The sequence below is a fragment of the Somniosus microcephalus genome, chromosome 27 (genome assembly GCF_052327205.1).
Source record: "Somniosus microcephalus isolate GS21.2 chromosome 27, FLI_Smic_1.0, whole genome shotgun sequence".
NCBI lineage: Eukaryota > Metazoa > Chordata > Chondrichthyes > Squaliformes > Somniosidae > Somniosus > Somniosus microcephalus.
In genome coordinates, this window is record NC_141013.1 from 37481128 (window position 1) to 37506509 (window position 25382).

At 43.8% G+C, this 25382-nt stretch overlaps 1 protein-coding gene across 4 annotated transcripts in view; it reads left to right on the plus strand.

Annotated features, from left to right (window-relative positions):
* adamtsl3 (ADAMTS-like 3) overlaps nucleotides 1-25382 on the plus strand; it is a 782675-nt gene that overhangs the window by 580894 nt on the left and 176399 nt on the right. For all 4 annotated transcript variants that reach the window (XM_085968860.1, XM_085968862.1, XM_085968861.1 and 1 more), the window contains exons 15-17: nucleotides 3388-3472; nucleotides 8142-8440; nucleotides 10695-10824. In XM_085968860.1, the coding sequence (XP_085824986.1) occupies nucleotides 3388-3472; nucleotides 8142-8440; nucleotides 10695-10824 (514 nt within the window). The remainder of the gene's footprint in view (nucleotides 1-3387; nucleotides 3473-8141; nucleotides 8441-10694; nucleotides 10825-25382) is intronic.

Below are 25382 nucleotides of genomic sequence, written 5' to 3' on the forward strand. Positions count from 1 at the left end.
ATTACTTCAGTTGATGTATATAGTACAGAGAAAATTGTGATTGTAATTAATTATTATTTAATTGTTGAATGAATGTTATGTACTGTTTATCTAAAAGGGGAGGAATTGTTGTGTATGTACCTTTAAGAGAGAACTGCTTTTATACTGTAGTACCGGCAGTGACCACACCTGTATATAAAGCCGTAGCAGGCTTCTGTACTTTCAGTTCCAGCATACCCTCTGTTCAGTAAACACCTGTTATTACCGTTCTCCTGCAGTCCGTGTGTTATTGATACGCGGACACTACACCGTTGACTTCCCAATTGCTATCATGCTGTCTCAACATTAGCAAGATGTTCCGCTTTGGTCAGAAACTTTGCATTTCTGTCGCTGATTCTATCCCCCTTCCTGACAGCTGTTGCTGGCTGAATTGTTGATCTCTTATTGAACATTGAGCTGAGCTTCAAACCTCGCATCCGCTCCATCACCAGAAATGCCGACTTCCACCTCTGCAACATCACTCTGTCCCTACCTCATCCCCGTGCCTTTGTGATCTCATGGCATCATTTCTTCCCAAGTTCCACCTATAAACTCCAGCTCATTCAGAGCCACTTCTATCGCACGCTATTGGACTCCGTTTGCTCCCATCCTCAGCACATGAACTTTGAAATCCTTGTTTTAATTTGAAGCCCTGATCCACCCTGCCTCTGCACTCTCCTACAGCCCTCCATCCCAGCAAGAGCCCTTTGCTCTTCAGACTTTGGTCTTCTCTTTGTCCCACCTCATTTCTTTTGATTTGTTTTCGGGATGTTGTAGATGTGCCCAAGTCATTGTTTATTACCTATCCTTTGTTGCCCTGAGGGCCTTGAGTCAATCATATTGTGGGACTAGAGTGACATGTAAGCCAGACCTGGTAGCGGTGGCGAGTTCTTTTCCTTGAAGGTTAGTGAACCAGTTAGGTTTTCACAACAATCCAGCAGCTTTCATGATATTTTTTGTACCTGTGCACTCGCTTTTAGTGATTTGTCTACATGGACATCCAAATGTATTTGCTCCTCCACAGACCCGCGACTCTCACCATTAAGAAAATGTTCCGATTAGTCTTTTGCAGATCCAAAGTGGATGACCTCACACTTCCCCACATTAAGCTCCATTTGCCATAGTTCTGCCCACCCATTTAGTCTGTCTCTGTCCCTTTGCAACCTTCTGCTCCCATCCACACAACTCACTGTGCCGCCTAACTTAGGTGTAATCTGAAAACTTGGATATACAACTTTCAATTTCTTCATTCAATCATTAATATATATGGTGAAAAACTGAGGGCCCAGTACAGATCCCTGGGGATCAGCACTTGTTACATCCCAACAATCTGAGAACAAACCTTTTAAACCCACCCCCTGTCTTCTACCCCCCAACTAATTACCAACCCAGGTCACAAGGTTACCTCCAATAGCATGCCCTCTCATTTTTGCTAATAATCTTTTGTGTGGAACCTTATCAAATGCTTTTCTTGAAGCCCATATAGACAACCTCCTTAGACACTCACCTGTCCACCTCCTAGTGACCTCCTCAAAAATCTAGAGAGTAGAATGGGCCTTTTCTCTCTGAAGTTTAGAAGAATGAGAGGTGATCTCATTGAAACATATAGGGGGAAAAATTCAGTTGTTTGCACCTCCCGTTAGCGCCTTAAGAGGGCGCTAATGGGGCGCAAAGCAACTAGCGCCTGGGCGCAGCGATGTTTGCGCCGCTCGCGAAATTAACTAGACATTTTGCGGCGGCGCTAAACACTACCGCCACAATCTCCTGCGCCGGCAGATTGTGACGTCAGTCGAGTGCGTAATGCCCCGTTAGCACCCCCGACCAGAAATTGAGTGGCGCCCCCTGCCTTACCGCCTGCCGCTAGCAACGACAGGTTGAGGGGAGCGTTATGCTGTCAGAAAGGGACTGGGGGAGCGCTATTTAAAGGCAACCGCTTCCTGCCTTTTTTTGTCGGTGACATTTTTGCACCACGCATTCTGAGAGAGAGAGAGAGAGAGAGACTTCTGGAGAGATTCAACGCTGTGTGAAGGAGTTTTGGGTACTGAGCAGCACTTTGCAGGTTCATTTTGATTTGCCCTTCCTTGCTTCGCCAGTGCTCTGAGGTAGCGCCTCGCTCCTCGGCCGTTGCACCTTAAGACAGGTGTGAAGCGCCTGATTTAGCGCTCCAATCACCTCCAGGGGCGATAAAAGCCAAGTTTGTCGTCGGAGACGATAATTAGCGCCAGGCGCTAAACTTTGCGCATGGCCGATAATGGCGCCCCAAACGGGGCGATACTGAATTTTCCCCCTATAATATTCTGAGGGCTTGACAGAGTGGATTCTGTGAGGCTGTTTCCCTTGGCTGGAAAGTCTAGAACTAGGGGACATAGTCTCAGGATAAGCGGTCGGCCATTTAGGACTGAGATGAGGAGAAATTTCTTCACTCAGGGGGTTGTGAATCTTTGGAATTCTCTACCCCAGAGGGCTGAGGCTGCTCAGTCATTGAGTATATTCAAGGCTGAGATCGATAGATTTTTGGACTCTAGGGGAATCAAGGGATATGGGGATCGGGCGGGAAAGTGGAGTTGAGGTTGAAGATCAGCCATGATCATATTGACTGGCGGAGCAGGCTCGAGGGGCCATATGGCCGACTCCTGCTCCTAATTCTTATGTTCTTATCAACTAGATTAGTCATACATGACCTACCCTTCACAAATCCATGCTGACTCTCTTTGATCAACTGATACTTGTCCAAGTGCCCAGTCACTCTGTCTCTAATGATAGGTTCCAGTAACTTCCATCCAATTGATGTTAAACTGACAGGTCTATAGTTACCTGGTTTCTCCCTCCTTCCCTCCCTTCTTAAATAATGGAGTGACATTTGCAATTTTCCAATCCAAAGGCAGAATTCTTCTAATATACAGACGGCAGGAATTCCAGGCGGACGTATTGTGCATTTGAATGAAAATTCTGCAGTGTAATTGCAAGGGCTACAGCTTTATCTGTGCGATTCAGGAAATATGTCACTGTTGTCCTACTGAGCTGCTTCTAGTAGAAGTTAGGCTGAGCTAAACAAGCTGCGATTTAAGAGAGCCCAGAGGACTGCTCCAAAAAAATTACAATCAGAGTCCAGAGGGCAAAAAAGGGAGTCTCTGGGCTCCTCGCTCTGCACACAATATCTATTCCATGGGATTAGTACATCATGTTATCTTAGAAAGTGGCTCCATCGGTTCTATTTCTGTTTGATTTTAAATGCACTATAACATTTTGAGGACTTTAATTGGGGAACTAACGTGATTAAACTGACAGAAAGTAATTCTTAATTGAATAGTACATTGTAATTATCGTTTTGAATGAGTCATGGGTTTGATACATGCGTGGTATTCCCAGAGAAACTTCCCGTGGAAGCTAAAGTACCCTGGATCAAACAAGCACAGGAACTGCTGGAACCGAGAGCTGCATCTGAGGAGCCAACGTGAGTTCCCGGGTTTTCATCTTCACATTAGGCTTAATGTTGTATTTGTTTAATAGTGACACACGTTTGAGTCGCGTAACAAATGTACTTGTGCAGCACGGTCTAATGGACTGTAATTTGTACATTTATATACAGATCTTTGTGGATTGAACATTGTTTTCACTTCAAATAATGTGGTACTTTTAGAACTTAGGGCAGTTGTCTTGTTTTACTTCAAGGTCCTATTTATCGATAAACATAGAAACATAGAAGATAGGAGCAGGAGTAGGCCATTCGGCCCCTCGAGCCTGCTCCGCCATTTAATGAGATCATGGCTGATCATCCAAATTCAGTACCCTGTCATAACAACAGAAAATGCTGGAAAAACTCAGCAGGCCAGGCAACATCCGTGGAGAGAAATTAGAGTCGACGTTTCGGGTGAACCCTTTTTCAAAACTGGGTACTTTTTCAGTACCCTGTCCCTGCTTTCTCCCCATATCCCTTGATCCCCTTAGCCTTAAGAAATATATCTAACTCCTTCTTGAATATATTTAATGAATTGGCCTCAACTGTCTTCTGTGGTAGAGAATTCCACAGGTTCACCACTCTCTGGGTGAAGAAATTCCTCCTCATCTCAGACCTAAATGGCTTACCCCTTATCCTTAGACTGTGACCCCTGGTTCTGGACTCCCCCGCCATCGGGAACAGCCTTCCTGCAACTAGTCTGTCTAGTCCTGTTAGAATTTTATAAGTTTCAATGAGATCCCCTCTCATTCTTCTAAACTCCAGCGAGTATAAGCCTAATCGACCCTAATAAGGGGTGGTTCAGAGTCTGTATCGAATGTTCTATTCTTCAGAAAACTCTAAAGCTGTTTCAATGTACTACTCCTGAAACAACGTTCCTCTTTAAGTCTTCAGAAACTGCTTATTGCATCCTTGTTCTGTATTCAGTTGAAAACATGCAAAAGATATGGATAAGCTTTCTGCATCCATGAAATCAGACGAAGAAGACCTTTACTGTTTAATTCGAAGCTACGTTCAAAAATGTGCAGCAATCCGTCGTGATCTTTATTAGAGTTGAAGATTTAAAGGACTGTATGCTGTCAATTCATGCATTTGTAATCCGGCTGTCAAATAGGTGCATTGGGAATTTATGTATACTTCAATTTCGCTTTCTGTATCTGATTTGACGTTGAATTCAATCTTCTCACTGACACCTCCTGGTTCAGACTCTGCTCATCAACAATTCTTCAACCTCATTGGTTAAGGAGATTTCCCTGTTGGTTTCCCTGTTCACACAGTTCCCAGATGTCCTGTAGAGGGCGCTGCTCTTTTTGGCTAGTTAGCTGAGAGGAACTTCCAGTCCAAAAGCCCATAGAACGTCTATGGGCAAGAGCAAGTATCACAAACGGCTGGCGCTGTTGGTATTTGGCAGAAGAAATAATTGAATAGCTAAAGAGCTGAAACAACATATGAATTGGCAATCTTTTGATGCTCATCAGTGTAAAGGATGCCATTGACCACTTTTTACACTTTGGCCCCAATGTAGCAACAATTGTCTCTGGGTTCAGGCACAGCACAGCCAGTTATAAGGACCTGCTCCAGCTATAGGCATCTCATACTTGTACTCCCCAATCCCAGTGCAAGGCCCTGCCAGTACAATGTCCCTGCCGTGCAACAAGCAGAGATCCAAAGAAGAAAATTGTGCCCATTGCTTTTTAATCTTTTAAGTATGAATTTTTTTTTCTAAAAGTCTGCTAGCAACTGTATTACAGGCAGTTGGCGTTGAGCTGTGAATCAGATTGTGAATCCCATGGGAAATAATGTCTGTAATACGGAAGTGACACGCAATTCAGTAGCATAGACAGTCCATCATCTGGAGCTATAATGGTGACTGAGTGTTAATGTGCCAGCAAACCTTCACCATACATCAGAGTAAGTTAAGTATTAAGAACAGCCATTGACTGATTTAAGGAAAGCCATAATGAATGAGTGAGTGATGCTAATAAGAGCCGAGCGTAGAAGTAACAAGAATGCATTCCTGAGAATTTTGGTGGGCTCTTTTTAAACCCGGTGGAGCTAATCTCGATCCATTTGTCAAACTTTTGAAGATTTACATCTCAGAACATTGATAATGTTTAACTTTCAGAAGGTGAACTTTATAATCCTTTGTCTTAACCAAAAATGGCGGATTGCCTCTTCTTTAAAAGAACGTACTTTGGTTGAGTGGTTTTGTACAGTGAATGCCGTAAACGTATTTTATCGAGCAGGATAGATTTTTGCGCGGTGAAAATGTGTTATGTACTTGGCCCCATTCTGCTGGATGGTTCCTTTTCATCAGTTAAGTTTTATTTTGTGCAACAGAGACTTAATTCTGTAGTTTCAATAATCTAGTGGTGAATCTATTGTGCTGCATATTGTCAAAGGAAATGGGGTCAGTGCAGGGGAGCAGGAGGGCACAGTTACAACATCCCCCAATCTAGTGCAAAGCTAAAATGGCAAGCTTGACACAGAGGGCATCTGGGACCTGTTTGAACAGGGCAAGAAACTGTGTGTCTCCTTAACCAATCAGATTGAAGAATTGTTAATGAGCAGCGCAAAGTCTGAACCAGGAAGTGTCAGTTAAAATAGTGAATTCAGTGTCAAATCAGGTACGGAAAGCAAAATAAAGAGAAGGAAAGAAAGATTGAATTGAGAGAAAGATAAAAGAGGCAGAAAGAAAAGTTTAGAAATATATATTTTATTTAAAATCTCCAACAATAATTAAAATCTGAAGGAATGAGACTCCACAATTGTAAAAGTTAATTTTCAGTGCCAGAGAGGTTGTTTGACATTACCATGCCATTAAAAGTGTCCTTAGACTGAAATGGACAAGCCCTATCTTTCTGTGGCGATTTTAGTCCATATCTACGACATCAGTACGCGGACTTCACGCTGTTCAATAAATTTAAATGGTGGGTCAGACAGTGAAATGCCGTTTTCGTGCAGCTTTTGGACGAGCAGATCAATGTCCCCGCTATGCCGCACGGCAGCGGAGCGGTCTGGAGGTCCCGCGCAGGCAGCTCACCGATTTTTATATGGGAGAAACCACGCATGCGCAAAAATTTGAATGGGCCGCGCAGCCACTTAAATGGTCCGCACACCAAAAAAAAAAGAGGGAACATTTGGAGCAGGGTATCTTGGACGACAACTTCTGGATTTCTGTGTTTAACTGTGCATGCCGCCGGAAGTTGCTGTCCGATTTGCATCGAAATAACGGTCAGCGCTGTTCACCTCATCATTATTTTTACAGCAAGATCCAACCCTTTGTTGCACTGATCAAGCTGTTGGGGAATTGTGCCTAAAGCAGTTCCAGATTAGGTAAAGAACAGATTAGGAGGAAGGTTACTGTAACAAGCTCTTACATAGAAACATAGAAGATAGGAGCAGGAGTAGGCCATTCGGCCCCTCAAGCCTGCTCCGCCATTTAATGAGATCATGGCTGATCATCCAAACTCAGTACCCTGTCCCTGCTTTCTCCCCATATCCCTTGATCCCCTTAGCCTTAAGAAATATATCTAACTCCTTCTTGAATATATTTAATGAATTGCCCTCAACTGCCTTCTGTGGTAGAGAATTCCACAGGTTCATCGCTCTCTGGGTGAAGAAATTCCTCCTCATCTCAGTCCTAAATGGTTTACCCCTTATCCTTAGACTGTGATCCTTGGTTCTGGACTCCCCCGCCATCGGGAACATCCTTCCTGCATCTAGTCTGTCTTATCAAATTCCTCTCTCTGCAACTTTGAGAGGTGTTATTGCCCCAACAATTTACCTTAATCCCAACTTCAGAGGCACATTTCTCAACTGGGCTTTGACCGTGCACGTACTGCCATAAAGACTAAACTCATGGAGAACATCAGAGATTGTGGCATCACCGTGCAGGAGATGAATCAGCTATAGCCTCCAGGAAATGAAAAGGGTGAAGAGGGACCCCATGATGTGGCTGAGATGTTGCTGCCAGCGAGAAAGCAGCATCAGCCGATCACAGGCACAATTTTTTTCAACTGACCTCAAAGTGTCACAGAGGGAGTGCGACGAAGGTTCACCAGACTGGTTCCTGAGATGGGGGGGGTTGTCCTATGAGGAGAGATTGAGTAGACCAGGCCTGTATTCTCTAGAGTGTAGAAGAATGAGAGGTGATCTCATTGAAACATACAAAATTCTTACAGGGCTTGACAGGGTAGATGCAGGGAGGATGTTTCCCCTGGCTGGGGAGTCTGTAACCAGGGGTCACAGTCTCAGAATAAGGGGTCGGCCATTTAGAACTGAGATGAGGAGAAATTTCTTCACTCAGAGGGTGGTGAATCTTTGGAATTCTCTACCCCAGAGGGCTGTGGAGGCTCAGTCGTTGAGTATATTCAGGACAGAGATTGATAGATTTTTGAATATTAAGGGAATCAAGGGATATGGGGATAGTGCAGGAAAGTGGAGATGAGGTAGAAGATCAGCCATGGAATGGCGGAGCAGGCTCGAGGGGCCGAATGGCCGACTCCTGCTCCTATTTCTTATGCTCTTATGTTACTTGTCAAAATGTCGTGGAGCTTTGATAACTTGTTCTTGTGTGCAGTGGCAGGGAGCGTAACTATTCTAAATGTAATTTGCAAGCTGCACTATGGACAGTAATTGTCGTTATTTTCTCGTATCTTCACAGTTTCATTCCTGAGCCCTGGTCACAGTGCAGTACTTTGTGTGGAGTTGGCAAACAAGTACGAATAGTCAGGTGCCGTATTCTACTGTCATTTTCTCAAACAGAGGAGGAGCTGCCGGATGAGGAATGTGAAGAAGACAAGCCAGCGACCGAGAAAGCTTGTTACTCAGCGCCGTGTGATGGTGTTACTGCTACATATGAATCAGAGCTGGTTGACTATGATCGTGATGATAATGAGATGGACGAACAGTTTGACTGGGAATATGAAGGTTTCACCCCATGCTCAGCTACATGTTTAAGAGGTATTTTAAAAATATAACTTCAAATACTTTCAAATTTGTTGTTGAGCTTAACTCTCTTTGGACGTGAAACTATGCTACATGACACTAGTGCACGATCATTTCTCCTTTCCATTATTTAAGCAGAAGCTTAGGGGGTGATTTTGCCAATGGGGGCGCGTTGGAGGCGGGACAGCTGCTTGTCGGGTTTTAGTCCCGCCTCCATCGACATCAGGCCAACCCACACTATTTTCCCTTGATTGACCTTGTTAAGCCCGCCCAGTGGGCTTAGCAGGCCAATTAAAGGGAAGTCGTTTACAGAGAACATCAGTGTATGACGTTTCATCTGTCAAAAAGTTTTGACAGATGAATTGTCATCGTCTGACAGCTCTGTGAAGCTGTCAAACACTGGCATTCTCTGTTGTTTGGTGAGTTCTTGTGCTCAAGACTCACCAAACCTATTTCCTGAGCAGAAAGCAGATGGATGTTGCATCGGAGAATGCAGCAGCCATTCTGTTATCTCTGCCGTGGAGATGTCGGAGCCTCCGGATCCCCAACAGTTGAAGCCTGCAGGAAGAAACAAAGGTAAGGAAACTTTTTCTAAGACTTTTCACTCACCTCACATACTTACTTCTCCACACTTGCACCCATCACTTACCTCCACAGTGCACTTTTCGGCCCCTCCAACCCCCGCAGACCCACTGCTCGCCCCGGAGACCCTGGCGGGGTTTCCCGACGTCGGGAAGCCCGCACTTCTGTTGGAAAAATGGGGATTATCCTCTTAACTGCCTGTTAACTACCTGTTAACAGGCAGTTAAGTGGCTGTAATCCCTTTCCCGCCTCGAGGAGACGGGACCCGGCACGGGTCAGGTACTCGCCTCCTGGGAAGGTGGTACGGAGGCGGGATGGATACACGCCCCCAGATTCTGCTATTTTCCCAGCAGTTCCGCCTCCAAACCTGTCTCCCCAGGGCTGGCAAGATTGCCCCCTTTGACTCAAATTAGTATCAGCAGGCTATTTGATCACAACGCAGCCTGATCCTGGTCTCGTCTGCCCTCTCCCCCCCCACTTCCAGGAGTGATCACAAGGTAGTGATTAGGAGCACAAGTCCCAGCCAGTGTTCCTCTCCTTTGCTAAGGGGTACTGAGGCTAATTGTAAAGGCTCTTATCAGATTCTCCAGCACAGGACATGGGTTGAACCTGAGGATGTCCATGGTCCATGTGGCTGAGCTGTTCACTGGATAAACTCAAGTGGACACCTTCCCTTAGCTTTATTTAAAGTTAGCGCTGCCTTGCACCATGGGCTTTAGTACCTCATCTAGTTTGTCAATAACACAAAGGTCACTATTTCATGATGAATTAAACAAAAGTGAGGGACACAGAAGCAAGAGGCTTCCCCCAGGTTTAGGGTTCATCCAGTTATATTCATGTTATTGAAAGACTTACTGAGTGACTATCCGGCAGGCTCATACTCAGTTGTAGTGACATCAGAGTGTATCATGTGATGGGAGTAATGCTTAAAAGTGGTTACTTGAGACAGCATTTTGGCATTTACCCCCCCAAGTCAGACACCATCTCGACTTGGACACATATCGCTTCATCGTCGCTGGGTCAAAATCCTGGAACTCCCTCCCTAACAGCACTGTGGAAGTACCTTCACCACACGGACTGCAGCGGTTCAAGAAGACGGCTCACCACCACCTTCTCGAGGGCAACAAGGGATGGACAAAAAATGTTGGCTTTGCCAGCAACGCCCGTATCCCGAGAATGAATTTTAAAAAATCTGTTTTCTTAGGAATGAAAGAAAAGAAAGCTGCCAAAGGTGACATCCTGGAGCAAGCCAGCACCTGCTGGATAAAGCGTTTGTGACCACCTTGTCACGCCTTGTTGCAAGCATACCTTGTTGAGTAATCCTGGAGCAGTATTAATCCAATTTGAAAATTAGCTTTCCCCACCCTCTGATGTTGAAAAATAGGAAACAACTCGTAGTCTTTTTTTAAAGTGTATGAACCATGCTGGTGTAGAAATTGTACCCAAGAGTTCAAGCCATTTAAAATGCATGCGGAGATGAATGTTTTGCATTGGATTATGAGGTAAACAATGTGGCTGATGTATTTTGAATGCTTCATTTATACTGTCTAGAAGTTCCTATGGTATACCATCTAGATGTTATTTGCTAAACTATCTTATTTAGCATTGAGTGCCAGTTAATCAACTTGTGCTACATGTGTGCCATTCCTAATTCCTTTGATAATTCTGTGATTATTTTCACTGTCAGGGAAACAGGAGACTATAGTTGTGTGTCGTAATAAACATACACAAGAAAGTGTGGATGATAGTTTGTGTGACAGCTTCAAACGTCCTCCGCATATGGTTCGAGCCTGCGGTACTGAGCCTTGTCCGCCCAGGTACGTTTCGTTCTTCACATCCGTGACTCGACCTTTAAAGCAGTCTCACTCTTTGTATTTTGTCATTTTTGTTCTTAACTAAATGAGAAGCACATTCAATTAAATTGGAAATGAGTCTACAGTGTTGTGAAGGGAGTTATGTAGAAACTTATCGCTGCTTTTCAGTCCCCTGCCACAATGTTAGGCTGTTGTTGTGAGGCAGAATAGGAGCAGAGGTTTTGTGTGAAACTCCTCACAGTTCTTGTGATGTCACTGAAATGGGAAATCATGACCTGGGATTTCCCCCTCGACCCATCCTGCCACATTGGAGTGTCAGGGTGGTGTTCTGGCAGATGCACTGTCAACCCCAGTGAAGTTTGCAATGTCAAGCTAATCAGCATATTTTCAGTGGTCTGGGATTTCTCCACCAGGGTAGGGGTGCGGGGGGTGCGGGGGGGGGTTGTGTTCTGGAGAATGGTAGCTGCTGCTGAGGTAGGAATCCTGCTCTTGGACCAGCCTAAAGGGCCAGGCAGCAACACTGATGACAGTGATCCATTGATTTTGCCTGCATTGTCCTTTTAACTTGTGTTTGACATCCCGCCTGGCCTGGTAATGGTGATGGTGTTCGCATCCAGCATTCCTGAGCTGACAGTGATGGGAAATATAACATATGACATATAACAAGACGTCATTATTGCTTCATTTGAATGTACCTATCCATATTTGAACAGACGCTACATCTTACTAAAATACAGACAGGGATTCAGCATTTTCTACCCTAGTACTGCGGCAAACTCAACGGAAAGGCAACTGCAGCCTACAACACCATGTAATAGGAATTCTACACAATGTCTACCTCCAACCACCAGTTTGAAGTCTAAAACGGTTTTTAAACGATACTGGAGAGATCCAGTACTAGTTCAGATTCATGGCATTTAGGATTATTGGGTGATACAGTGGAATATAGGACAAGTTTAGCAAAGACTACACTCACTAACACAGTGTTGCTCTGGGATGCTAGTCCAGTAACATAATCACTAGGCTACATGCTTATAAAAACAAAGTTTTAAATTAAAATATATAAATGTTTCTTTTAAAGCCAGGATTAATACGTGTTTACTTAAATAATCAGCAATTAATCTTTGGTTACTACAAAATGTTTGAAGACAGGGCTATCAAAAGGTTTATAAAAGCTTGGGATAGCGAACGGGATATTGTGCAGGATGTTCACTAATGTGCTACAGTGTGATGTGATAAGACTTGGACTCATGGCCCCCAAACCCTGTGGATTCCTCACATGGTGAAGTCATCTCCGTCCAATCCCTGGGGAAACCAATGCGCAGCTACCAGCCATTTCCCTGAGGGAGGGGAGTGCTATCCTACACCATACTCCCGTACCTCCTAGTGACTGGTTTGTTAGATGACAGCATTATAAAGGGCTTGAGAGCAGATTTCTTGCTTACTGGCATGTGGAGGTGGTGCAGCTGAATTAAGTAAATGGGGGAAATTAAAAGGTGGTTTCCTTTAGAACTAATTTCTGTCAAATTAGAAGACACACTTGGGACCTTGCACCCCTTTCAAATAGAAAGAAGAAAGAAAGAAAGACTTGCATTTCTATAGCGCCTTTCACGACCACCGAATGTCTCAAAGCGCTTTACAGCCAATGAATTACTTTTGGAGTGTAGTCACTGTTGTAATGTAGGAAACGCAGCAGCCAATTTGTGCACAGCAAGCTCCCACAAACAGCAATGTGATAATGACCAGATAACCTGTTTTAGTGATGTTGATTGAGGGATAAATATTGGCCATGACACTGGGGATAACTCCCCTGCTCTTCTTCGAAATAGTGCCATGGGACCTTTTATGTCCACCTGAGAGATCAGACGGGGGCCTCGGTTTAACGTCTCATCCGAAAGATGGCACCTCCAACAGTGCAGCGCTCCCTCAGCACTGCACTGGAGTGCCAGCCTAGATTTTTGTGCTCAAGTCGCTGGAGTGGGACTTGAACCCACAACCTTCTGACTCGGAGGCGAGCGTGCTACCCACTGAGTCACGGCTAACACAAATAACCAGAAATGTAGTTGTGGATTGTAGAATAACATTCTTTATGGTGGTTTATTTTTTCAACTGAACTGCCTTCAGTTTCTCTTCATTGGAATGTGACCTGTTGGAAATATCCTTGAAATTTGTGTGTACAATTTTCAACTGTCATGAAGGGCTATATTTTCCCCTTAATTAATTGTTAATTAGAAATAAATTTTTATAGCAACTTATCAGGCCAGTACATCTCAAAGCAATTAACATACACGAGTTACTTTTGAAGCACATGAGTAAACAGGGAGGCCTTGCCAATAGAAAATGGTCATGGGCTTTCCTTTTGACCACTACTCTGAGACTCCCTCCCTGAGAAGCTCGAGCAGAACTGTACAGGGGAAGATATAAACGAAAAGTGAGTTCCGAGCTCCAGCTCAGACTTAAAGTTACTTCTGTTAGTGATAGGCAAATTATCACTACAGTGCTGGGAGAGTCCAACAGAACAGCAGAGTTTTCAGTTCCACAACGTGGGTGCTGTGGCTATTGATGACTATTTCACAGTACTACGAGAATTGAAGCAGTGGGTGTAGTATAGGTGAGCAACTTAAAGAACAAACTGTCCTAGAGTGCAGATTGACTGCAACAGACATAGTTAGGTCACTAGGGAGACGTGTAAGCTTAGCAGGTTCCATCAACCATCCACACTGCACTGCCAGTGGCAGCGAGCATCACCACCGCGCTCAACTTTTATGGTTCAGGGTCCTTTCCTGGTATCCCCAGGTGTCCGTTGCTGTCATAGCTATTGCTGTATTAAGGAGATAACTAAAGCCAAGTTGCACCATGCAACAACAACTTGCATTTATATAGCAACCTTCATGTAGTAAAAATGTCCCAAGGCGCTTCACAGGAGCGTAATCCGACAACAATTGGCACCGAGCCAGAGACGGAGATATTAGGACAGGTGACGAAAAGCTTGGCCAAAGAGATTGCGGCTTTAAGCAGCGTCTTAAAGGAGGTGAGAGTGGCAAAGAAGTTTGGGGGCACGACCACCAACGGTGGGGCGAAGGAAGTGAGGGGTGTAAAAAGAGGCCAGTGTTGGAGGAAGGCAAAGTTGTCGGAGGCTTGTATGGTTGGAGGAGGTTACAGTGATGGGAGCCACCTATATACATGCCAGAAGTGACCAGATGCAGCTACAGTTTTGCCAACTACATCATTCAGCCAAGGTAAGAGACATCATTGGCACATCGTGATTCATGCAGCTAACCTAAACAGGAAGACTATTTCTGGTGAGCACAAAAGCTTGCACCAATGTAAAATGGACATATAGAGACTGGGAAATCGGGTGGTGATCGATTTTGCTGGCTGCCTCTGGACTTGCACAACTCATAAATTACTGACTCCTGTGAAGTGCTGTCTCACAGAATATGCAAGAGCCTCATTTCAATAATCAGATATGCAAATTAGATTTTTAGCAGCATTGATGTGAAAACCGGAAGAGTGCGAGAACATACAGCACGTAAGTGTGGATTAGGGGAGTGTGTCATGGTGCCACCCTCGACCTGTGAGACCAGTGAGAGGTTTACCAGGAAAAAGAAAGGCTTGTCGTGGCTGAATATGCTTGACATGATCCTACTGTTGGCAAGGGCAGAAGGATGTGAACAGATAATGAAGCCTCTCGCGTGTGTAGGCAGCTGGTTAAAGGGAACGTCTATGGCTGAGATTCTTCTCCATGACCCTGCCTGAACTTTGTATGCTTCCGTCTAATACTGAGCTCCTGCCGTCTGTGGGATACTTCGGTCTCATTATTTCTGTCCCTGCCTCTTATATGACAGAGTGGTGTTCCCGTTACAGAATCCCTAACATTTCCTTCAGGACTGCTAGTGAACTGCCGCTTGGTGGCTATCCTACTGGGAGCCTGCTATCTATTTTCGGTGTCCTGATCCAGGGAAGTCCTGGCTTGCCAGAAATTTGTCCCGAAGTGAATATTCCCAGCCAATCTGTGTGTTACAGGTGTGTCAGTGCAGTACACTGAAAAGTGATGGGTACAGCACTCAATTTCACATGCAGATTTTAAGGTGTTGACTTTTTCCCCCATCTGGGAGCATGACCTCTTTACAGCAGAAACTGCATTCATCTGCTTGACCATCTCCGTCTAGGCAGCCCTGACGGCCACTTAACGAGCATACCATTCAGAAGCAAAAGTGACATAACCGATTGCCATGACTTCCTTCAACGAGAACTCCCGGGCTATCTTAGAAACTACAGATGTTCTCACACCCCCCCCCCCCCTGCTGGGAATGTACAGACTCCTGGCTCATTTTGTCACAGCTCGCAACAAAACCAGATGAGTCGGAGAATTTTCTGAAGATGAGAAGTGCTGATGCTTCTCTTCAGAGGTCCCTTTGACCTCTGTGCTCCCACAATGTGATGTACCCATGTGCCAGTGAGGACACCTTAGAAAACCCAGGGAGATCCCTTCTCTGTGCCAGAAGAACAAAATGTTTCCTGCAAAATGCTCTTGTGTCTCCTCTGTGCTGGGAGTGGAATTTCTGCCCCAACATTTTGAAGAGTTGTAAGATTTGACCTTCTGGTCATGTTCACCAGGACATTTTTTCACTTCATCATCAATGAATGTTTTAGCAGCTCCTTGATTAGATGTTGTGCAGGTCAGTGTAATTTTCTATGACTGTAGCTATTTACACTCTTGTGTTCCTATGTTTGTTTGTCTCTGTGTAGTTCAACTAGACTTCCCTTATGGCCTATACAGAAAAAAAATGAAGGGAATATGGTTTTTAGATTACTAACACAAATGGAATGAAGAGTTGCTTTGGCAGCCACATCAGTAACCGGACAGAAAACTCGAATTAAAGCACATAGGGGTCATCTCCTCTGATCCCTGTCAGAGACACGAGCACTGCTTTAAATCACATTTGTGATACTCGTATATGGCTGACCCTCGACTGAAGCACTCACACCAAGGATTTGCCTATTGATGTCCTGGCAAAGACAAAACTTCTAGCATATTCCACTAGAGAAGCCAATCATATACTTAAGTCATCCAGTGAGTAAATCCATTGATAGTGAATGTTCCCTCAAAAAGTCTCTCAGACTTTTATATAGCCATCATATAGCCATCTCAATTCTGAAGATCCTTATTAGTTCTTCTAAAGAAACCATATGGCAATTACTATGTGGGGGAAAAAAAAAACAGACATTTGCCATAAGGACTAGCGGGAGTTGGGGATGTCACCACTCAGGTGGACAACCATCTTAACATAGACAAATATAGGACTCTCTTCAGCCACCCATTTCCATTATTGGCCAGGAGTTTCTGCTCCATTACAATGAATAACTCTAGAAGAATGTAGAGACAAGTTTTCTAAAAAAAAAAGGACTGCTCGCCTGATGATTACCCACAATGAACAGCGCAGAAAAAATATCAACAGTGAAATAAATCCCCCAAAAATCTGATAGCTACTGAAAACAGGCTGACTGTGTATTGAACATTCTGCGAGGAGATCCAAACATCTGACATTTCTGCATCTGCTAAGTTAATTCACAGTCTGTCTGTATTATGTTATTGACAGCTTGCATATATAATTTAAGCTGGTTCAGTATATAATTGAAAACATCACTTCACATTGCTCTTGTTAGCACAGCTGTAATGTCTGCTGTCTTTATCTACAGTCTGTGCATTTGAATAGAAATCTTTTTTTGAAAAATAATGCAAGTCTGTAAGTTCTCCGGATTCACACAAAACCGGCCATGTCAGGAGAAATTATTCAACTGCATTACGGCACATCGGTATCTAGTGGTCAGGAAACCATCATTCTACCTGATGGTGAGGAGGAGCTGGACTCCCAAAAGAAAGAAAGAGCGAGCTTGCATTTATACAGTGCCTTTCACAACCTCAGGACGACCCAAAGCGCTTCACAGTCAATGAACTACAGTGTAGTCACTGCTGCAATGTCGGAAATGTGACAACCAATAGGCGCACAGCAAGGTCCCACAAACAGCAATGTTGTAGTGATACTGGTTGAGGGGTAAGCATTGGCCAGGACACCCCTGCTGTTCTTCATAATACTGCTACGGGGTCATTTACGTCCACCCGAGACTCTCGGGCAGCATAATAATGTCAACAAACATAGAGCGATATCAATCACGATAAAAATGTAATGCTGGAGCAACAGCCTGGCATTCATGGCCAGTCGCACAGCATTGGATGTGCACTGTTGTGCAAAATTCGCACACTTGTTATATAGAAAAATTGCAAAGTAGTTCTACACTGAACAGTAGCTGAGCCACATCGACCAGGAAGGCCCCAGGTTGATCCCCAGCCTGTGCTGAATTAGCTGATCTTAACTGGGACAGCATTACAAGCATAGACTCTTACAGTACAGAAGGAGGCCATTTGGCCCATCATCCCTGTGCCAGCTCAGCTATCTGATTAGTCCCACTCCCCTGCTCTGCAATTTTCTCCCCTTCAAGTATGTATCCAATTCCCTTTTGGAAGTTATTATTGAATCTGCTTCCACCGCCCTTTCAGGCAATGCATTCCAGATCATCATAACTCACTACTTAAAAATAATTCTCCTTGTCTCACTTCTGGCTCTTTTGCCAATTACCTTAAATCTGTGTCCTCTGGTTACCGACCCTCTTGCCAGTTGACACAGTTTCTTCTTATTTACTCTATATAAACCCTTCATGATTTTAAACACCTCTCTTAACCTTCTCTGCTCTAAAGAGAACAATCCCAGCTTCTCCAGTCTCTCCACGTAACTGAAGTCTTTCATCCCTGGTACCATTCTAGTAAATCTCCTCTGCACCCTCTCCAAGGGATTCACATCCTTCCTAAAGTGTGGTGCCCAGAATTGGACACCGTACTCTATCTGAGGCCTGACCAGTGATTTATAAAGGTTTAGCATAACTTTCTTGCTTTTGTACTCTATGCCTCTATAAAGCCAAGAGTCCCGTATCCTTTTCAACAGCCTCCTCAACCAGTCCTCATTGGCCCCAGTTTGGGAGGGTGGGAGAAAAATCAGCCAGGGTTTCTGCTCCTGAAAATTATCCAGAGAACCCTGTTGGAATTCCAAATGCATGGACATTGGTTGAGGAAAGGATACAATTTGGCTGTGAGAACCTTAGCAGCCAATAGCCAACCAACAATCACTTTCCATGTTTGCACATAAATAATGGCCATTTAGGGGAGGTAATGGAAGGAGCCTGGACTCTGTGAAACTTGTATCTGGTCAACACTATCAGGATGGAAGAGAATTGGCAGGAAAAGGACAGAGACTGAATGCAACTCTTACAACTAGCTGGTGTTCTTTCTTAAGTTATAGAGGAAATTTTATAAATTCATGTTCATTCTTAGATTTTAACAGCAACAACTAGAAATTCAACTTCTGTTTTACTCTGGGTGAATTTGTTTAATTCATATTTTGTTAGCCCTAGTGCCTGAAATCTAGCCTATCGGTATGCTCCTTTCGCACCTTTCATGTGAGTTATGAGTTACTTAACTCGTCAAGTAATGGCCAAGGATGTTAATCTGCCTCTGGAGAGTGGAAAGATGAAGGAAATTAAGTGGAGCAACAAATTTGTACAGCCTGATTAACTGAACTGCCATTTCTAGTTTTTAAAACACTGACTTATAGATTTGGAGGCATTTGAACCAAAATATTTGCTTTTTTGTCTGAAATCAACCTCAGACTTTTGAAGACAATGATTAAACTAAGGGGCCTATTTTCCCTTCCTGGTGCTGAGCTTTTCACTGGCCTGAATTGAAAAGTGACAACTTCGCCATATCTTCCAGGGTTGGCCCTCATTTGATATGAAAGGAGCCTCTGGCCTGGATTGGGGCTGTAGGTGGAAGTTCGACAAGGGCGGGGGCTGGAATTAGGGCATGTCTTTCACCCATAAAAGGCTGCACACCAGAATTAAAAAGATGCGATCACTTAAAGGCAAGTGATTGTGGGTAGGGACAAAATTATTTTTCAGTCTTTCCAAAGGCTATATGGGTTTAAAAAAAATAGGTGGCTACAAAAACCAGTGGGATGGTTAAACAAGTTTGGAAGCAAGGCCTGTGGGCAAGTGATGGAGCAGAATAGCCCACTGTCACCCACCACTGTACCTCTCCACCCCTGTGGTCCTCAAATGGTTGCTCCTGATCTACAGGCCCTTCTTGGCCACCACTGCTTCCCTGCTTGGCCCTTGGGCTTTACTTCCACGTCACTGCTACCTACCCAATCACTCACTTCGCCAACTGCTCCTGATGTGGCTTGTTCCTTCCCCTTCCATGTTTCCAAAAAATAGCTCTACCCGGAGACATGGACCAGCTGTGAAGCTGACTGGAGCAGAGGGCTTTGATGTTTTTATTATGGAGGTTACAGGGGAACGATCTGGAGGGGTGCCCGCTGCTGTCTCCCCCTCCTCTTCTCACTCCATCCTTTCTCCACCCCTCTTGCCTAGTCCCACCTTCCTGACCTTTTTTTGTTACTGCTACTTCTCTCTTACCCCACCCTCTCCTTCCTTCTCTTCCCCTTCCTTCACCCTCTTCTCCTCCTTTCATTCCTCCTATAACGGTGCTTACCTGTTTTCCATCCATTAATTCAAATGGGTAAAAAATCAGTAGCAGTCTGTTCTGCACATGTGATCTTCCTTCCCCGATTTTCCTCAATGCGCTCCACCCAGGTGATCCTTTATGTCCAGTGCAATAAGAAAATCCCCCTCCCTCCAACCCATGGTGTTATTAGCAGTAATGTTGACTTGCTTGGGTTGTTGTCATGACTTCTTTGGTAGAATGTGGATTTGTGAATTTCTTGAATAGGCAATACTTAGATTAATCAGTATTACTGCATCACAAGTGTCTGAGTGCTTCACACAAGGAATTACTCTGTGACTCTCATTACTGCTGGATATCCAAGCACAGCGGCTGTGTCCCACAAACAGCGATGGAAATGAATTGGTCGGTTTTTTGGTGGCATTATTACCTGAGCCACGAGCGAATTTGGCTAGGACAAATAAAATAAGAGAGTTAAATGCGTGGCTCAAAGACTGGTGTGGGAGAAATGGGTTTTGCTTCCTGGGACACTGGCACCAGTACTGGGACAGGAGGGAGCTGTTACGTTGGGACGGGCTTCACTTGGCCAGTGCTGGGACTAGAGTCCTGGCGGATCATATAACTAGGGCTGTAGAGAGGGCTTTAAACTAACTAGTGGGGGGGAGGTTCTCAGAGAGCAAATAATACAAATGACAACAGAGAAGGTCATAGACTTAGGTAGCAGTGGGGAAATTAAAAACCAGAGCGTGTCAGGAAGGGGTAGAAGGTGTGGAGTAAAAGGTAAAGTAATAAAAAGGGCAATAGCAGGAACTAAGTGTCACAAAACATATTTGAAAGTTCTCTATCTGAATGCACGTAGCATTCGTAACAAAATAGACGAGTTAAAGGCACAAATAGCTACATATGGGTATGATCTTGTGGCCATTACAGAAACATGGCTGCAGGGTGACAATGCCTGGGAATTAAACATACCAGGTTATTTAACAATCAGGAAGGACAGGCAGGAAGGAAGGGGAGGTGGGGTGGCTATGTTAATAAAGGAAGGAATCACTGTAATACAGAGAAATGATATTGGGTCAAAGGATCAGGATAATGAAACAGTTTGGGTGGAGATAAGGAATAATAAGGGGAAAAAAACACTAGTGGGTGTAGTATATAGGCCTCCGAACAGTCGCAACTCGGTTGGACGGAGTATCAATCAGGAAATAGTTGAGGCTTGTAATAAGGGAACATCTATAATTATGGGGGATTTTAACTATCATATAAATTGGACGAATCAAATTGGGCAGGGCTGCCTTGAGGATGAGTTCATTGAGTGTATTAGGGATGGGTTTCTTGAGCAGTATGTAACTGAACCAACCAGGGGGCAAGCAACCTTAGATCTGGTCCTGTGTAACGAGACAGGATTAATTAAAAATGTCCTAGTAAAGGATCCCCTTGGAATGAGTGACCATAACATGGTTGAATTCCATATTCAGTTAGAGGGTGAGGAGGCTGTATCTCAAACAAGCGTGCTAAGCTTGAATAAAGGAGACTATGAAGGTATGAGAGCGGAATTGAGTAAAGTGGATTGGGAAAATAGGTTAAAGGATAAGACGATACATGATCAGTGGTGTACATTTAAGGAGTTATTTTACAAATTCCAAAAAAAGTATATTCCACTGAGAAAAAAAGGGTGTAAAAGAAAAGACAGCCATCCGTGGCTAAGTAAAGAAATTAAGGATAGTATTCGACTAAAAACAAGGGCATATAAGGTAGCCAAATCTAGTGGGAGGATAGAGGATTGGGAAAACTTTAAAAGACAGCAAAAAATAACAAAAAGATTGATTAAGAAAGGGAAGATACATTATGAAAGTAAATTAGCAAAAAATATAAAGACAGATAGTAAGAGTTTTTATAGTTATATAAAAAGAAAAAGGGTGGCTAAAGTAAATGTTGGTCCCTTAGAGGATGAGACCGGGAAATTAATGGTGGGAAATATGGAGATGGCAAAAACACTGAAGGAATATTTTGTATCAGTCTTTACAGTAGAGGACACCAAGAATATCCCAACACTTGACAAGCAGGGGGCTATGGGGGGGAGGAGCTAAATACGATTAAAATCACTAAGGAAGTAGTACTTGGTAAAATAATGGGACTCAAGGCGGATAAATCACCTGGACCTGATGGCTTACATCCCAGGGTTTTGAGGGAAGTGGCGGTAGGGATTGTGGATGCATTGGTAATAATCTTCCAAAACTCCCTGGACTCAGCAAAGGTCCCGGCAGACTGGAAAACTGCTAATGTAACACCCTTATTTAAAAAGGGCAGTAGACAGAAGGCTGGAAACTATAGACCGGTTAGCCTAACATCTGTGGTAGGTAAAATTTTGGAGTCCATTATTAAGGAGACAGTAACAGGACATTTGGATAATCATAATTTAATAAGACAAAGTCAGCATGGTTTTATGAAGGGGAAGTCATGTTTGACAAATTTGCTGGAGTTCTTTGAGGAAGTAACATATAGGGTGGATAAAGGTGAACCAGTGGACGTAGTGTATTTAGACTTCCAAAAGGCATTTGACAAGGTGCCACACAAAAGATTATTGCTTAAGATAAAAAATCATGGGATTGGGGGTAATATTCTGGCATGGATAGAGGATTGGCTATCTAACAGAAGGCAGAGAGTTGGGATAAATGGTTCATATTCAGACTGGCAATCAGTAACCAGTGGTGTACCGTAGGGGTCAGTGCTGGGTCCCCAACTCTTTACAATCTATATTAACGATTTGGAGGAGGGGACCGAGTGTAATACATCAAAGTTTGCAGATGATACTAAGATGGGAGGGAAAGTAGTGAGTGAGGAGGACATAAAAAACCTGCAAGGGGACATAGACAGGCTAAGTAAGTGGGCAGAGATTTGGCAGATGGAATACAATACTGGAAAGTGTGAGGTTATGCACTTTGGCAGGAAAAATCGTAGAGCAAGTTATTATCTTAATGGCAAGAAACTTGAAAGTACTGAAGTACAAAGGGATCTGGGGGTCCTGGTGCACGAAACTCAAAAGGTTAGTATGCAGGTGCAGCAAGTGATTAAGAAGGCCAATGGAATGTTGGCTTTCATTGCTAGGGGGATAGAATATAAAAATAGGGAGGTATTGCTTCAGTTGTACAAGGTATTGGTGAGACCGCACCTGGAATACTGCATACAGTTTTGGTGTCCATACTTAAGAAAGGACATACTTGCTCTCGAGTCAGTACAAAGAAGGTTCACTCGATTAATCCCGGGGATGAGGGGATGGACATATGAGGAGAGGTTGAGTAGATTGGGACTCTACTCATTGGAGTTCAGAAGAATGAGAGGCGATCTTATTGAAACATATAAGATTATGAAGGGGTTGGATCGGGTGGATGCAGGGAGGATGTTCCAGATGATGGGTGAAACTAGAACTAGGGGGCACAGTCTTAGAATAAGGGGCTGCTCTTTCAAAACTGAGATGAGGAGGAACTACTTCACTCAGAGGGTGGTAGGTCCATGGAATATGCTGCCCCAAAAAGCTGTCGAAGCTACATCATTACATAAATTTAAAACAGAAATAGACAGTTTCCTAGTAGAAAAGGGAATTAAGGGTTACGGGGAGCGGGCAGGAATTTGGACATGAGTCTAGGTTCGGATAGGTCATGGCCCTGTGGGTAACGGAGCGGGCCCAGGGGCCGTGTAGCCTGATCCTGCTCCTGTTTTTCATGTGTCTAATGCTGTTAGATTCAGGAGATAGTCCTGTCATAGTGGATTGGCGGTTAGGATCAGATCAGCCATGATCTTATTGAATGGCGGAGCAGGCTCGAGGGGCCAATTGGCCTACTCCTGCTCCTATTTCTTATGTTCTTATGTTCTTATTGGTTGAAGGAGGAATGTTGGCCAGGGCACCAGTGAACTCTTGACTTTACTTCAAATAATTCCATGGCATCTTTAACGTTCCTGTAAATCACCGGAACTAACCGATGAAAGGCGTAATTTTCCCAGTGTGCTCTGCTGGCAAGGAGCCTTGTCTGTTGGAAATTTAAACACATATTGGAAATTTAGATGGCCACGTAATCGTCTACAGCACCTCCCCAGATTTAACGTTTCCTCTCAAGAATGAATACTTGTTAATTAGAGTATTGACAATAAAGGCAGCACGGTGGCATAGTGGTTAGCACTGTTGCCTCACAGCGCCAGGGACCCGGGTTCAAATCCGGCCTCGGGTGACTGTCTGTGTGGAGTTTGCACATTCTCCCCGTGTTTGCGTGGGTTTTCTCCGGGTGCTCCGGTTTCCTCCCACAGTCCAAAGATGTGCGGGTTAGGTTGATTGGCCATGATAAATTGACCATTAGTGTTAGGGGAATTAAAATATGTGGGGTTACGGGGATCGGGTGGGATATGTGTCGGTGCAGGCTCGATGGGCCGAAATGGCCTCTATCTGCACTGTGGGGTTTCTGTGATTCTGTGAAATGAAAACAGAAGATTGTCCCTAAATGATAAACAAATACACTTCAATGAAAGAAAAAGGACTTGCATTTATATAGCGCCTTTCACGACCTCAGGACGAGCCAGAGCGCTTTACAGCCAACAAAGTATTTTTGAAGTGTAGTCGCTGTTGTAATGTAGGAAACGTGGCAGCCAATTTGCGCACAGCAAGCTCCCACAAACAGCATTATGATAATGACCAGGTCATCTGTTTTTAATGATGTTGTTTGAGGGGATCAGTATTGACCAGGATAACGGTCACATTTTGTCACGTGTAAATTTTGGTGTCACCCTTAAGAAAAAAAAGTATTTAAAAAAAGAAAGAAAAATCAGGAATGTCCTGCTCCCCACAGGCCTGGGTCCCGCCAGCTATATATACCATTATTTATATTTGATCTTCTTTGATAAAGTGTGCATTTTGCTTTGTTGAATTGCAGCTAACTCTGCGAATAATACTTTCCAGAGCTCTATTTCCTTTCCATAAACTTTGATCATTTAACAGTAGCCGGATGATAAATTGATATTGCAAAACTGAGACATGAAGAAAAAATTCTTTTGAAGTGCAAAATTGAAACAGATGATCGCTGTAAGTTTGGAAATAGATGACGCGAGAATTGAAACAAAGACAACAGAATCCAGTAGCACTTTTTCAGCCATATCCATTGCCACTGAATTTCATCAAGAATATTTGTAATCACTGTCGGTTTCAATTTCCTCTTGGCAACCTTGCTTCGATGTAAAGTCATAGCAGCGTAACAGTCTGTCCTTTTCTGGTATTTGAGTGGTACTGTGTACCCACTAAGCCAGATGGAATGATTTGTGTTAACGATCTGTGATATTTCTCTTTATGCGTTTTGGAACAATACAAATTGTTCATTCAAACTTAAATAGAGCTCATCAGTAGTGGGACGGCAGATTTCCTTCCCTAAAGGACATTAGTGAACCAGATGGGTTTTTATGACAATCTGGTAGTTTGATAGTCACCATTACTGATACTAGCTTTTTATTCCAGATTTAATTATTAACTGAATTTAAATTCCCCAGTTGCCGTGGTGGGAATTGAACTCTTGTGCCCCAGATCATTAGTCTAGGCCTCTGGATCACTAGCCCAGTAACATAACCACTATGCTACCATACCCTAATTTTGCCCTTATCCGTGGTGTTTCATTATTGGCTAAACATAGACATAGAAACATAGAAGATAGGAGCAGGAGTAGGCCATTCGGCCCTTCGAGCCTGCTCCGCCATTCAATGAGATCATGGCTGATCATCCAAATTCAGTACCCTGTCCCTGTGGAATATATACTGCTCCAAAACTCTCGATCACCTTTTAAAATATTTCCCACTGCTGTTCTGTCTCTTTGTCAATGTTTTTTTTTTTCAGTTTATCTTCCCTAGTTTCATCCTCATCCCTCAAAGTTAGTTTTTTTCCAATCTATTACTTTGGGCTTTGTCTTCTTTATGTCTTTCTCAGTCATAAACGTAAACCTTATTAGGTTGT